The 14516-nt window shown below is 38.3% G+C and overlaps 2 protein-coding genes across 3 annotated transcripts; one reads left to right on the top strand and one right to left on the bottom strand.

Moving 5' to 3' along the window:
• The first annotated feature begins 7389 nt into the window (after positions 1–7389).
• LOC145819284 (uncharacterized) lies at positions 7390–8634 on the top strand. Its single transcript, XM_082913255.1, has 3 exons — positions 7390–7916; positions 8007–8130; positions 8317–8634. Exons 1-3 carry the CDS (start codon positions 7390–7392, stop codon positions 8632–8634), a joined length of 969 nt encoding a protein of 322 aa, XP_082769381.1.
• Positions 8635–10214: 1580 nt separating this feature from the next.
• Positions 10215–13625, bottom strand: LOC114311299 (transcription factor bHLH91). 2 transcript variants are annotated; one of them, XM_028257414.2, is made up of 4 exons: positions 13384–13625; positions 12232–13248; positions 11311–11727; positions 10215–10516 (listed from the first exon to the last, which is right to left on the bottom strand). In XM_028257414.2, exons 2-4 carry the CDS (start codon positions 13168–13170, stop codon positions 10415–10417), a joined length of 1458 nt encoding a protein of 485 aa, XP_028113215.2. In that variant the 5' UTR covers positions 13171–13248; positions 13384–13625; the 3' UTR covers positions 10215–10414. The 2 variants fall into 2 exon arrangements, with proteins under 2 accessions (XP_028113215.2, XP_028113214.2); XM_028257413.2 differs by having other exon boundaries at positions 12232–13625.
• Positions 13626–14516: the final 891 nt, after the last annotated feature.

The raw sequence follows: 14516 nt of genomic DNA, 5'->3' as shown, positions 1-14516 counted from the left end.
ATGCCATTTCATAGCATTGCGTATGCTAGTTTGTATGTTAGTCGCATTGTGTATGCCCTCTCATTTGCATTGTGTTGGGGATAGGAGTTAGACCAAGCACGGAAAATGAGGGACGTGTCGTACTCCGAGTGACGTAACGTGTCTCAATTCCCGGTCGCCGACACTCCGGATTACCCATGATGAAGTTTAGGTCTTGCTGTGTTTTCATGTGCATTCATATCACATCGAGTCGTGCAATTCGACTCCTCGACCATCATGCATCGAGATGCGTGATTGGTGGCACGAGGATTGAAGACTACACTCCCTAAAGAGTAGTCATGCATACATATGTGAAAATACTTTGTTGTGCCCCTTTCTTTCTCTCTGTTGCAGCAAATCAGAAATCAACAGCCTTCCAGAGCCTTGCATAGCATTCCGGGATTAATTGCAAACAGAGGCGAATCGGGGCATCGCAATGGATTTCTGCACTAGGTAACTCAAGCATGCATCTTTCATCATTCAGAATAGAGCTGAGGCGGTCCATAAGCTTGCATGCTAGTTTGTCCGCTTTCCTAGTTAATTTGTTAATTAATTAGGGTTTTGTAATATTTAATTATTTATTCAGACTGTATTATTCTCTCGGACCCTCCGAGCGAGGGCACCATTGTAATAAGTGTGCGTGTGTGTGATGTATGTCTTCCAACCCCACGTCTTTCTCCTTTTTATTTACCAACTTATGATGGTTAGATTAGGGCATGTTTCAATTAGCATACTTATGTTTGCATGTTTGCATCATTCATCTGTCTTGCATGCACCAGGGCTCAGCGCATCATACTAACTGCATTTGTATTTCAGTTCCAAATTGAATACGTGTTAGCTGTAACATCATCATATGCCATCTTAGAATAGCCGAGCCTATTGTAGTTGCATTTTTGCATGTGTTGCATTAGGCATTTCTGTATAGTTAGGATCATAAATTGATTTCTAACTAGGTTCTGTTTTGGCTTGGAGTACTCGGTAAGTGTTTATGTTATAGCATCCCCACATGTGTGTGAGTGACTGCCATGATAGCATGCTTACCACGAGGCTAATTGCTTATGTGATATACCTGCCTGAATTCCTGTGGGTGAAGGTTGGGTTATTTGGATTAGAACAATTCATCAATTGTGAGTTTTAAGCCCACTTGAGAGTGGCAAATCATCATGTTTTCTAAGCCCACCTGAGGGTGGCAAATCCACATTTTAGCCTACTTGCGAGTAGCAAACCGTTTTCAAAACAAACATGAGATGTTTCGTTCCAATTCAGGCTACCCAGTCTATACTTGTATGCTGTGCGCATCACGTAGTAAATCTAGGCTAATAACCAGAATAAGAATGCATAATATTTTCAAAACTTGATATCATGGATAGTAGAGGTCGATCTTTGATCGGGCGAGTGGGGGTGCTCACGAAGTGACCTTCCCCAATCGTACCCAAGTTCCCGAGCCGAGGCAACTTTGGTGATGACGGACACGTGGCCTTAGGCAACGAGTCAGGGTTTCCTAAATTTTCCAAAATAAAATATTTAGGCAGCGACTCTGTATCTGGCAAAGCAGTCCATGCTTGGCACTTCTTTCAAAAAATCTATTTTAAAAAATGATTTGCCGGATTTGGACTCTTTGATGATTCATCGGTCTTGCATTGCACTCTGCGAGATTAGATACAGGACTGTGACTTTGAGTCCTGAACTGTGGTGAGCCCAAATGAACAGAACGGGACTCATCCTCCTGGGACGTTCGGGGACGTCTACACTTACTTTTTTCAAAGAATCAAAATCAAAAAGTCCCAAATTGATGGAATGCCAAAATTGTCTAAAATGATAGGGGCTGGAGACGATGGGTTGGAGATGGTGGATTGGCAATGAAGGTATTGGAGACAATGGGTTGACTCTGCCATAAATAATGAGTTTGTGCCTCTATTGTAACTAGTAGACTGATGGGCTATAGAATGTAGATTTCAAGAGTTTCTAGGATTTCAAAGGACATAATAGGTATTATTTGAGGTGTCCAAAAAATAAATAAATATTTAAATATTTAAATTTTCAATTGAGGCATTCAAAGTAATGGAATTCTCAACTTAATTTTTGTAGTGCATCACTTTTATAATTCCTTTATACCCATGGGTGAGTTTCCCTTTCATTTGTTCTTAGTTAGAATTGTTCTATACCCCTTCCCCCCAAAAAATAATAATAATAAAAAATCCTTTACAAATTGGTGTGACAACTTTTGTTTTGCATTTTTGAGTTTTATCACTGGATCCCACATCCGTTTGTAAGAAATGCAGATTGTAATTTTTTTTTCTTTTTATTTGTATAGTAGTTTTCTTTTAGTTGACCTACTATTTTATTTTCTTGTTCACACTTATGAAACAAGAGAGCATAGGGTGCTTTAGTGTGGGGGAAATAAAAAAATCCTATCTGACTAGTAAGTTGGCCTTTCCAATTTGTAAATTTCCTTCATAATGTACTATGCTTCATCTATTACACATCATAATCTATGCTATAATACTTTTTTTTTTTGAGCTCACCAGAACGAAATGCCAACAAATACTTTAGCTAACCTGAAAGAAAGAAAACTCATCATGGCTTTGGCTCACTGGAAAGACATTCTTATGAGGAATTAATGCACATGTTTTCAAATTGAGTTTCATCAAAAAAAAAAATTTACAGATTTAAAAAAAAAAAAAACAGAATCGGTCAGATACAAAATACAGATAGAAAAGAACAAATACACAAAAAGTGAAGGGCCTATTTGATAACATTTATATTTAGAAATTATTATCTTCTTTATTATTAATAAAGGGAACACTTTAGTTGGCGTCCTGAAACCATCCTCCACTTTAATGCCAAATGTATCCTGTACTTTAATGTCAAGTGTCCATTTTGTATTTGCTCAGAGTTTGAACTGTCTGTCCAAAAAATTACCATTTAATTTCTTAGGGTTGCCACGAGGGGCCAATCCTAGGAGGATGTGCACATGGAATCCAGTAGTGGATAAGGTGAGAAAGAAGTTTGTAGGCGTCCCCGAATGCCCCGGGAGGAATGAGCTCCTGTTCTGTTCATTTGGGGTCACTACAGCTCGGACTCTCAAATTGTCACGATTCGAAATCTGAACCAAAGAGTCCAAATCCGGCAAATCGTTTTGAGAAAATAGATTTTGAAAGAAGTGCCAAACATGGACTGCTTTTCCAGATACAGAGTCGCCACCTAAATGTTTTATTTTGGAAAAATTTAGGAAACCCTGACTCGTTTGCCTAAGGCCACGTGTCCGTCATCACCAAAGTTGCCTTGGCTCGGGAACTTGGGTACGATTGGGGAAGGTCACTTCGTGAGCACCCCCGCTCGCCCGATCAAAGATCGGCCTCTACTAACCATGATATCTATTTTTGAAAACATTATGCGTTCTTATTCCGGTTATTAGCCTAGATTTACTATGTGATGCGCACAGCATACAAGTATAGACTGGATCGCCTGAATTGGAACAAAACATTTCATGTTTGTTTGTTTGAAAATGGTTTGATGGTGCTACTCGCAAGTAGGCTAAGACGTGGATTTGCCACCCTCAGGTGGGCTTAGAAAACGTGATTTTGCCACTATCTAGTGGGCTTAAAACACACATTTGATGAATTGTTCCAATTCAAATAACCCAACCTTCACCCACAGGCATTCAGGCAGTTATATCACATAAGTATATAGCCTCATGGTAAGCATGCTATTCGTGACAGTCACTCACACGCATGCAATGATGCTAAATCATAAAACTTACCGAATACTCCAAGCCAAAACAGAAGCTAATTAGAAATCCATGCATGATCCTAATTATACAGAAATGCCTAATGCAACACATGTAAAAATGCAACTATAGCAGGCTCGGCTATTCTAAACATGGCATATGAAATGCTACAGCTAACATGTATTCAACTTGGAATTGAAAATACAATGCAGTTAGTATGATGCGCCGAGCCCGGTGCATGCAAAACAGATAAATGAATGCAAACATGCTATCATACTGTATGCTAATTGAAACATGCCCTAATCTAACCATCATAAGCGGGTAAATAAAAGGGAGAAAGACGTGGGGTTGGAAAACATACATCACACACACGCACACTTATTACAACATTGCCCTCGCGCAGAGGGTCTGAATAAATAATATACAGTCCTGAATAAATATTACAGTCCAAATAATTACAAAATCCTAATTAATTAACAAATTAAACTAGGTAAGCTGTAAACTAGCATGCAAGCTAGGGACTGGCTCGACGCTGCTTCGGATGATGAATGATGCATGTCCGGGTTGCTTTGTGCGAAAATCCATTGCGATGCCCCAATTAGCCTCTGTTTGCAATTGTTCTTGGGATGCGTGCCAAGCTTCGGAAGGCTGCTGACTCTTGATTTGCTGTAACAGAGAGCAAGAAAGGGGCATGGCAAAGTATTTTCACATATGTATACATGACTACCCTTCAGGGAGTGTAGTCATCGATCCTCGTGCCACCAATCACGCATTTCGATGCATGATGGCCGAGGAGTCAAATTGCACGACTCAATATGAAATGAATGCACATATAAACACAACAAGGCCTAGACTCCATCATGGATAATCCGGAGTGTTGGTGACCGAGGAATTGAGACACGTTTCGTCACTCGGAGTACGAAACGCCCCTCGTTTCCCGTGCTCGGGCTAACTCCTATCCCCAACACGATGCAATATGCATGACATGCATGAAATGCAACTAAGATACAACCTATCATGCACAATGCTAGGAAATGGCATACACGATGCACGAGATAACATGGCATACACAATGCGCTAACATACGGCCTAGCATACACAATGCTATGAAATGAAATGGCATACACAATGCACAATGGACTTACACCAACATGAGTGGACCACAGCCACACTCACATTAGTGGCCATAAGATGAAAAATGAGATACTCGAAATGCGTGCACACATGCACGCAAATCGAGGACCCATCCTAAGGCACAAATGCCACTCTAACAAGGCATAGCAAGGCACGAAATATGGCATACGAACATGCAAGTTTCAGCACTGAAATGCGATGCAAAATGATCCCAAAACACGGAAACAGGGCACTCGATACACGGAATGAGACCCGAAACATGAAATTAGGTACATGGAATGACCTATGGCTATCCAAAGCATGCATTATTTGAACATAAAGTGTGAATAAAGAATCAAGACAGTCCCAAAACAAGCATATTTACAGTTTTAAGCAAGGCCAAAAAATGGACACAAATAGGACTAAGCTAGCATGCAAAAATGGCCCCAAAAGAGGGATAAAGAGGCAAGTAGCAGCTTCTGGCCCCAAACAATGAAGATCCCTTCAACAAAGTTGAAGAGGGGCTCAAAAAAAGGTATTTTAAAGTTTAGGGCCGAGCCCAAAACAGTGCACAAGTAAGCTTAAAATACTATGCAAGAAATACGCCTAAAAGAAGGTTTAAACACAAAGTGTAAAAAGGGAGCCTCAAACAGAAAAATACCCTTGATCAAACATGAAGAGGGGGTCAAAATAAGGCTATTTAAAGTTCGGACTAGAGCCAAAAAATGCAAGCAAAAGGGGCTAACAAAACATGCAAAAATATGGCCAAAAGAGGGATAAAGAGGCAAGTGACAAAAGGAAGCCTCAAACAGTGAAGAGCCCTTCAACAATGTTGAATAAGAGCTCAAAATAAGCCACTTTACAGTTTATAACCAAGCTCAAAACAGTTTACAAATAGGCCTAAAATACTATGCAAGAAAGAGGCATACAAGAGAGGTAAAGACGCAAGTGTAAAAAGGAAGCCTCAAACAGGGAGAGGCCCTTAAACAAGCATGAAAAGGAGCTCAAAATAATGCTATTTTCAGTTAGGGTCGGAGCCCAAAAATGTAAGCAAGTATGGCTTAGATATAGAACAAAATAAAGTACAAAAGAGGGAGAATGAAGACTCACCCTTGTAGACCAAGCTCCAGCAGCTCTTGGCTTGAGAAAAGATGCTCCTAAGCTCTGGAAAACCAGCTCCAAGTGTTGGAAAGGATGGTGGTGGTGTGGTGCTATGTGGTGGTGTAGAAAGGGGTGTGGGATTTGGGGTTTTGGAGCTTGGAATAGAGAGAGAGAGAGAGATATAATGTAAGAGCTTAAACCAATTTTTTCTAACCCCAAAAGCTGCTAGAATGGCTTGGATATATAGGCAAAAGAGGGGGAAAAAAGGGGGGGAAATGAATTCAAGTTTCCCCTCAAAAGTGCAGCCCCCCGGATACACAATCTGGGGGGAAACAAAATACATATTTGTAATGTACCAGAGGAGGGGATCATGGCCGGTTGGTTATTGAAGTTGCAGGTGGCCGGCCGGCCCTTCCCATGGCCGGTCGGCCAAGGGTCAAAAGGGTCAGGCAGTATTAGTGGCTGGCCACCCCAGAAAGAGGGCCTCTCTTGTGTGCACAACACAACCATGTGGTCAAAAACTGGAGAAAGTAAACCAGGAGAGAGAAAAGCCCACTTTTAGGAGGGGTTCAAAAGGGGCAAACACAATTACTGGCCGGCCATGTGATATTGGTGGCCTCCCAGGTGTGTACAACACAAATATGTGGTTTAGGGCTGGAAAAAGTGGCCTTAGGGTGGTCAACATTGGCTTCTAAGTGAGAAAACGGGCGACGGAGGGCGATGGAGGAATAAAACTGGTTGTTAGAACAATTACTGGCCTCTCACCCTTCTACAACTTTCTTAACAATGAAACAGAGGTCCCTGCCAAAAATGAACTCAAATCGATGCAAAACGAAGGTTCGGGGGCCGAAACGCGCAGTCCGAGGCCCCGAAAACTGATTGTTAGGCACCGAAAGTGGTGTTCGACCACGAAGTAGGTCTCTCGAGCCACAGTGTCCCTCAAAAGGGAGCAAATAAGATGCATGCCAAAAATCGGAGCAAACGGAGGTGGTTAAGCGGTCCCGAACCAAGGCACACGGCCAATGGCTTCGAAAAATCGGAAACCGGACTCCAAACGGGCAAAATGGCCTACGACCACGAAACGTAGCCTACGGCCACTGAGAGATGATCTACGGGACCTCTCCCTCCCTTCGGGAAGAGAAAATAGAAAAAACAGAGCCTGGTTCGCAAACCGAGGCAAAGCATGAAAGAGTTCGAAAGTCCGGACCCAAGGCTCACAGCCGAGACTCTGAAACTTCTGAACGAGCACAATATGCACCATCACCGAGCGCTCAATCGGTGACGTCTGAGTCTTAAGGTCGGTCAAAAATGGGGTGTCTACAAAGCTGTCTTCTTGGAAGAGAAAGTTGCTGTCTTTTGCTGGGCGACTGACCTTGATTACATCTGTCCTCTCTAATCTACCAATCTATTTTCTTTCAATCTTTAGAATGCCCAAGGGGGTTGTTAAAGCTTTAGTTAAACTTCAATCCTCTTTCCTGTGGGGTGGATCTGAAATTAAGAAGAAAGTGCACCTGGTCCATTGGGGGAAGGTTACCCAAAGTAAGAATCAAGGAGGTTTGGGAGTGAAAGATTTAGGTGAGGTGAATGATTGCATGTTGTTAAAGTGGTGGTGGAGATATGATTCTGATGATAAAGCCCTGTCGAAATCTGTGGTATGCTCAAGATATGGTAGAATTGATAGGGGTTGGATGCCATCTTTGAATATCTCAGATGGGGTGTCCTCAGTATGGAAGGAAATTGTGCAGCTCACTTCAGTCGACCAGCCTTTGGGTGAGTTCTATGGTGGCCATTTCAAGATATCAGTGGGTAATGGGAGGAGGACACAATTCTGGTATGATGCTTGGCTCACTAATAGAGGTTTGAAGGAGAATTTCCCCAGATTGTATAGTTTGTCCACTGAGAAAGATGAGTCCTTACAGAAAATTAGTGCCAAGAAGAGCAGTCTAGGGGTGTTGTAGCTCCAGTTTAGAAGAAATCTCTTGGCTTGGGAGGAAGAGGAATTGCAGAGGCTGTCTGGGTTACTGGTGTCATCCCCTGCAATCAGGTTGGATCTTGAAGATTCTTGCTCTTGGCTTGCATCCAATTCATGGCAGTTCTCTATATCCTCTGTGTGGAGGTGGTGGACTACAACTAAATGGCCTGGTTTGAAGGTTCCTGTTAGGGTGTGGGTTGGTTTGGCTCCCCTAAAAGTACAGTTCTTTTGTTGGCTAGCTTGGAGAGGTAGAGTCAAGACCTCTTCCTTCCTTCATAGGATTGAGGTTTTAGCTGTCAATGCAGATATTCAGTGTGTTTTCTGCCACACTGAGGTGGAGTCTCTGGAGCATGTGCTTTTGTTTTGCCCTTTGGTTTGGTAGTGCTGGTCACACATGGTCAACTGGTGGGATCAGTCTTGGGTTATACCTAGCTCTATTGAGGGTTTGCTACTGTGGTGGTTTGGTGGTAAATTGAAGTCCTGGGTCTTCAGAATGTGGCAGGTAATCCCTTCAGTTGTGCTTTGGTCTGTTTGGAAATTGAGAAATAAGTGTTTGTTCAAGGGGGCTATTCCAGATTTTGAAGTATTATGTGAGAGGGTGAAAGTGCATATTGCTTTGTGGGTCAAATGGTTCTTGAAGGTTGACTATTCTGTTCATGATCTTGTGTCCAACCTCCACCAGATCAGGTTGCATGTTTGATGTCTCCTTTGGCTCTGGTTTTGGCAGCAGAGAGTTTTAGCTGCTTGAAGTTCTTAGTAGTTGCTGCTTTAGCCCTTTTCTTTTTTTGGCCTTAGTCTCTTTTTTGTAGTTTTCTTTTGTTGGTTCCTCACCAACGGCCTAGGTTTGTGCTAGCATCCGTTTTGGTTGATTTTTGCTCTCCCTTTCCCTTCATTGATGTATTTCCATACTTTGTATGTTCCCATCAATGAAGTTTCTTTTGCGGATAAAAAAAAAAGTGTCCATTTTGTCATTAAAAAAAAATAAAAATCATTAGATAAATAATAGGTATGAGACTCAAACTATAGACAAACAGAATAATAAAGAAGACTCTTACCACTTGAATCAAACACAATATATGTGATAAATATTTTTTTTATTTAAATTACACACACATTACATATTTTACTTATTTAAATTACAAACACATTAAGTATGCACCAGTTAGATTTAAAAAAACAGTGTCAAGAATGTAGTGTAACACCATTGTATTCATCCGAGTGCACTATTGGAAGATGACAATTTCTGAAACCACAGGCTCAGAGTCATTGCACATCCACTAAAATACATAATGAGAAATTACAAATGCTACATATCTAAAAAATATAAATAAATAAATAAAAAGTATAGAATGAAATGTGACATCATTACATTAATCTAGTTGAAGAATGGCCCCATTTAGAATAAATGTAGTGCTTTTACACAATAATTATGACAGTTTTCTAGAAGAGTGATACTATATAAATAAAAAATTTATATAGAATTTGTGTAGAGATATGGTTTAGTGTAGATTTTTATTATAAAATAAAATACTCAAAAAGATGTTTTTTATTTACAAAAATAACAGGGTCACATATTTTTGCAAAATCGTTTTGTATAAATTTTCTATAACAATATATTTTTTTTAATAGAAAACTTACTAGGTATTTATTGTTTTTCTATTTTCAATTTTAATTTTTTTTGCTCCAAGGAATGTGTTATTGCATAATGAATATACCTTATAGCTCCCCCAAAAATCCTATCAATTATAACATTCTGATCAAAAAAGCTATTTTTTTCCACCCAAAACTATGAGGATAAAACTATAAACTTATAAATATGTTGTCAATTTCAACTTCATCAATATCCTACATTTCATTCTTTGGTTCTTCCTTTTTCTTTGCTTAGGAAGGCAAATACAAAATCTCTAACTTCAGAACAAAATACTGCTGAATTAAACCTGTCATTTGTATCCAATGTATGCAGTCAATGACTTTATATTCCAGATTGAATGAGTTCGTAGCATCAAAGCCAAAAAGAGATCTCATTTCTCCGTGTAATTTTTGCCTCTATCTGGCTCTTATTTCATTTCTGTTTTTGGTTTTGTTTCATGTGCCAACCTAATTGAGATATGCTCCGAATCCAAGTGGATGCTCTCAATCTCCGTTTATTTTATTAATGTTTTCTGCTGATACTCTTGTACTCTCTTTTCATTAATAAAATTTCTTCGACAAAAAAAAAAAAAAAAAAACAAAAATAGTACCATTCAAGACAGTTCACCTGGCAGTGGCAACACAAGTGACTAATAAAACAAACAACATTCAATCTTTAAAATTAAAAAAAGTTGCTACACAATCCATATACTTGTCCTGCCACCAACTTTATTATTGTCTATATATTCCCAAATATATATATATAGATAGAGAGAGAAAGAGAGAGAGAGAGAGCAGTCATGAGAGAGAAAAAGGACTACCAATATCATGTCAGATTTCTTCTTCTACCCCTAATAGCTACTGGTTGGTGGAATTTCTGCATCCTGTCTGTTCACAACCTCAATGAGCTTGTTGGCTATTGCACTAGCATACACTGATGATCCTTCACATATCTGCAACATCAAAACACAAACCAACACAACTTTATACTCTAAAAAAACCATTTATGTGAAGCATATGATTTGGTGCTCTTAAGGCTGTAAATGAGTCGAAATGAATTGAATTTTAGAGTGTTTAAGTTCAATTTGAATCTCAATCTGACCTTAAGTGGAGTTTAAAAAATCATGCTCGAATTCAGCTTATCATGTATTTAGTAAAGTCGAGCTTGGCTCGAGTCAGCTCATTATGCTTGGAAAAATTAAACTTAAATTAATTAGAATATTAAGAGAAAAAGGAGAAAACTGGGAGCAAAAAATAAAAGAATGCTAATATAAATAACAATTTTTTTTTTATCAATTAAATATGTAAATTTAAAAAAACATCAAACATAAATAGAGAAATAATAGAAATAATAAAAATATATTTGATATATTACTAAAAACAAATATGAATTCATATTTCTTGTATTCACAGGTCTTATCAAATTGAGTTATTGATTGAACTTGTTCATTTGATAACCAAATCAATCGAGATCAAACAAACTTTTAAACTAACGAGTCGAGTGTGAGATGTTCAAGAACTATTAGTGTCGTTTGCAGCCTTAGATGGTTTATTTGGATCTCGGAATTGTGAAAAGATTTGTGGAAGGAAAATAAATGTAGAAGGAAAAAATGAAAAAAATTAACTTCTACTTCGTTTAGATTATCCTTTTCTTTTCTTTTTCTTTCACGAATCTCTCTACAAATTCAAAATCAAACACAGTCTGAAAGAAAACAAACTGAATCAAGTGCAAAAGAAGATCACCCACCTTGCTATTGAAGAGATAACTGTAGTTGTCACCAACAAGCCCACCAGCAACATGTTGGATATCAAGCTGAAGTTCATCTATGACCTTGGACACAAGCAACAAGCAATTGATTTTCTTGCGCTGAGCGAGTTTGATGGTAACTTCATCGTCAATGATACGAACATCAACCTCGGTGTCTTTGGATTTTCTCTGAAGCCATGAACTCCTCAATGTCGATCCATTGTATGATTGCTCTGGATCAGGCTTCATGTTGGATCTCTCTACGTCTCCGGTGGCACTACCATCGTCTCTCTTGTGCCTCTTGCTCCTCTCTCTGCCACACCGCTTCTTCTCCACAAGGATTTTCAGCTCATTGACTGTTCTAAGTAGCTCTTTGATGTAGTCAATAGCATCCCCAACTACTGATGCTCTATCAGACTTGGTTTTTGTATTCCCACCAAACACAAAAGGAATGTTGAAATTGTCAATCACATATAACCAACTAGTAACCACTAACAAATATACATGTACATATACATATACATACATATACATATACATACATATATATATGTATATGCATCATCAAGCTGTGTAGTTCTTTAAATTAAAGGGTCCCATATATATATACACAATGTTTAGGAAGAAAGAAACTAAACATAGAATTGGACACAAAAAAACATTTATGAACAAGAATTTTCAAAAATAGGCCCTACCTACTAGCAAATTTTGTAAAGTTTTATTCATCCATGTGTTTTTATGTGTTTGTTTGATGTGCTTCTACATACTTGTAAATTCCCCAAAAAATGAAACAAGTTCGAGGAAAAGTAACTAAATAAATATATGCATTATCAAGCAGTTAGTTTATCATGAAAAGGTCGAATCTGGAAACCCTTAAGAGAGAGAGAGAGAGAGAGTGAGATTGTTATGGGAAGTGAATACCTTGGTAGGATTAGGAACCAAACTCCTCAAAGCCTTGAACCTATCATTCAAGTACTCTCTCCTTTGCTTCTCAGTAGCAAAATGTTTAGTAGTCCCCTTGCCATTGCTCCCTCTAGAAGCCTTAAAATTCATGTCCCCGTTGAACTCCAAAACTCCACTATCAAAATGCCTTCCTTCTGCATCTTGATACACACCTCCACTTCCCTCTCTCTCATCAACCCCACCACCACCAAACAAAGAACCAGTTCTTGATCCTCCCAGGTTATACCCATGCGGTAGAGACTGAAACAATTCCCTAAACAAAGGAGGCTGTGCTGGAAGATTCAAATGAAATAGAGGATCATACATTACACTTGACGCCGCAGACGCGGTGTCTGTTGCTGATGGAAGGTCCCCAAGAAACCCTAATGATGCCTGAAAATTAGCAGATTTTTGGGTTGGATTCATGAAAGATAATGATGAATTGGGTAGTGAACACCTTGGCAAGTGAAAGAGATTGAGGAGATCTGGTGTTGGAGGGTATGGATTGTCTGTTAGTGAAGAAGAGTTATTGAAACTCTGGTGTTGATGAGGAGGGTTATGAAAGCTCATCTCTTGAATCTCATGGTTAACACTATTGTCCCAATTGGATTGATCATATTGTAAGACTTGGTTAGAGTCATGAACCACTTCTTGCATCAAATGGGTATCAATGAAATTGTTGTTGATGTTGTTGTTATTGTTGTAACAGTGCTCCATGTCCAAACCCATTTGCTGCTGAAGCTCCACTTCCATGGCGGCGGCTCTGGCAGCTTCTTCTGGTGGTGGATTTTGATGGTAAGAGAGGTCTTCCATGGAGAAACTAGGGGTGTAATTTGGGACATTTTGTGGAAAACCATCTTCAGCTAAACCATCTTGCATAGTGATGTTGGGATCAAAGCAAGCACTTTCTTCATACATTTTCTTTTTCCTTTTCTTTCTGGATCACTTGATTTTGATGTTTGGTTGTCTCTCCTATATTTATGGGTCTTTGTCTCTCTGCACCATGTTAAAAACGAAACATAAACATGGCAAAGGACAGTAAGTACCAAAAGGAATTCATTGAGACCAGGTCAAAACTGATAAAGATTGGTTCTACAAAGCTGTGAAGATCAAATTTATAAAAACCCTAACCTTTTGATGGGAAATTTTCAGCTGGAAATAGATTGAAAGCGGTTCAAGCACAACCCATAAAGGGAATTCTTCAATTAATATACATAGAAACATGAGTTGTGCTCATTACAGAGGAAACCCAACAGAGAACAAGAGAACAGAATCAAGAACTTCAAGATGAGAGAAATTTTTGAGAGAAAGAGAGAGAGAGGAGTGTTTGGTACATGAGATTTGCATATAAATTTCTGAAAGTGGATGTAGTGTGCAGAATTCTGATATTTTGTAATGCACTTTTTAACAGAGCACAGGAAGTTTGTTACTGAGATTCCCATCAATGGGTCCCACTCATTATCTCCCGTATTCTGATTTGCACTCATCCACATTATTATTCTCCTTTCATTTTCTCTCTCCCCCAGACAATCCAATTTTCTCCTTATATATTTAAGGATGATTGGTTTAAGAATAAATTATTTTAATATTTTTTATTAAAATAATAGATAAAAAATTAATAGGTTTAGAATGATTTTTTAATTTTTATAAAAAAAATGTATAAAAAATAAAGAAGAAAGAGAATCTTTAATATTTTGTATAGTTTCTTAATTTTTTAGTGACTTTTTAAAGAAAATTTCCAAATTAAGGGGCAATTTGAGAAGTAAGTTAAAAGCTAACTTTTAACTTTTAATCTATTTTGGATCATATCACCTCTCACATTTTTACACACAAAATGATAAAATAGTAAAAAAAAAAAAAAAAATCAAAAATCCAATTTTTAACCAACTTTCCAAATCACTCCAAAGCCTAAGTACACTAAGAACTAAGGGGTGTTTTGGAAAGATAGTTAAAAACTGCTTTTGATTTTTTTTTACTTTTTTGTGAGATAGGGAAGCGGGTTAAAAACGGGAAGTGACTTTTAACTCACTTTTCAAAATAGGCCTAAATATAGAATAAGACACAAATGTCGCAGAATAAGACATTTGTGTTTTATTTCATGTTTAGTCTTTTTATTCTTGTATTTACAAAAATTTTATTAACGTGCACCTTTTCTATATTAAAATAGTGTAATATACAATTCATTTATATATATAAAAAAGAAAAAGCAAAGTTAAAAATTACAAATGAATTATCAAATATTTTATATAATACTCACATGAGAG

This window comes from Camellia sinensis, chromosome 2, assembly GCF_055761805.1.
Source record: "Camellia sinensis isolate YWXY chromosome 2, ASM5576180v1, whole genome shotgun sequence".
Lineage (NCBI taxonomy): Eukaryota > Viridiplantae > Streptophyta > Magnoliopsida > Ericales > Theaceae > Camellia > Camellia sinensis.
This window is presented reverse-complemented; position numbering and strand designations above follow the sequence as displayed.

Bases quoted from the DNA above. Each gene is read 5' to 3' on its own strand.
- LOC145819284 (XM_082913255.1), top strand. From the start codon at position 7,390: ATGCCCAAGGGGGTTGTTAAAGCTTTAGTTAAACTTCAATCCTCTTTC. The intron at 7,917-8,006 runs GTAGCTCCAGTT...CCCTGCAATCAG, and splicing joins AAGAGCAGTCTAGGGGTGTT to GTTGGATCTTGAAGATTCTT. The intron at 8,131-8,316 runs GTTGGTTTGGCT...TTGGTTTGGTAG, and splicing joins AGGTTCCTGTTAGGGTGTGG to TGCTGGTCACACATGGTCAA.
- LOC114311299 (XM_028257413.2), bottom strand. From the start codon at position 13,170: ATGTATGAAGAAAGTGCTTGCTTTGATCCCAACATCACTATGCAAGAT. The intron at 11,728-12,231 runs GTATTCACTTCC...ACAAAAACCAAG, and splicing joins TGGTTCCTAATCCTACCAAG to TCTGATAGAGCATCAGTAGT. The intron at 10,517-11,310 runs GTGGGTGATCTT...TTGATGTTGCAG, and splicing joins GTTATCTCTTCAATAGCAAG to ATATGTGAAGGATCATCAGT.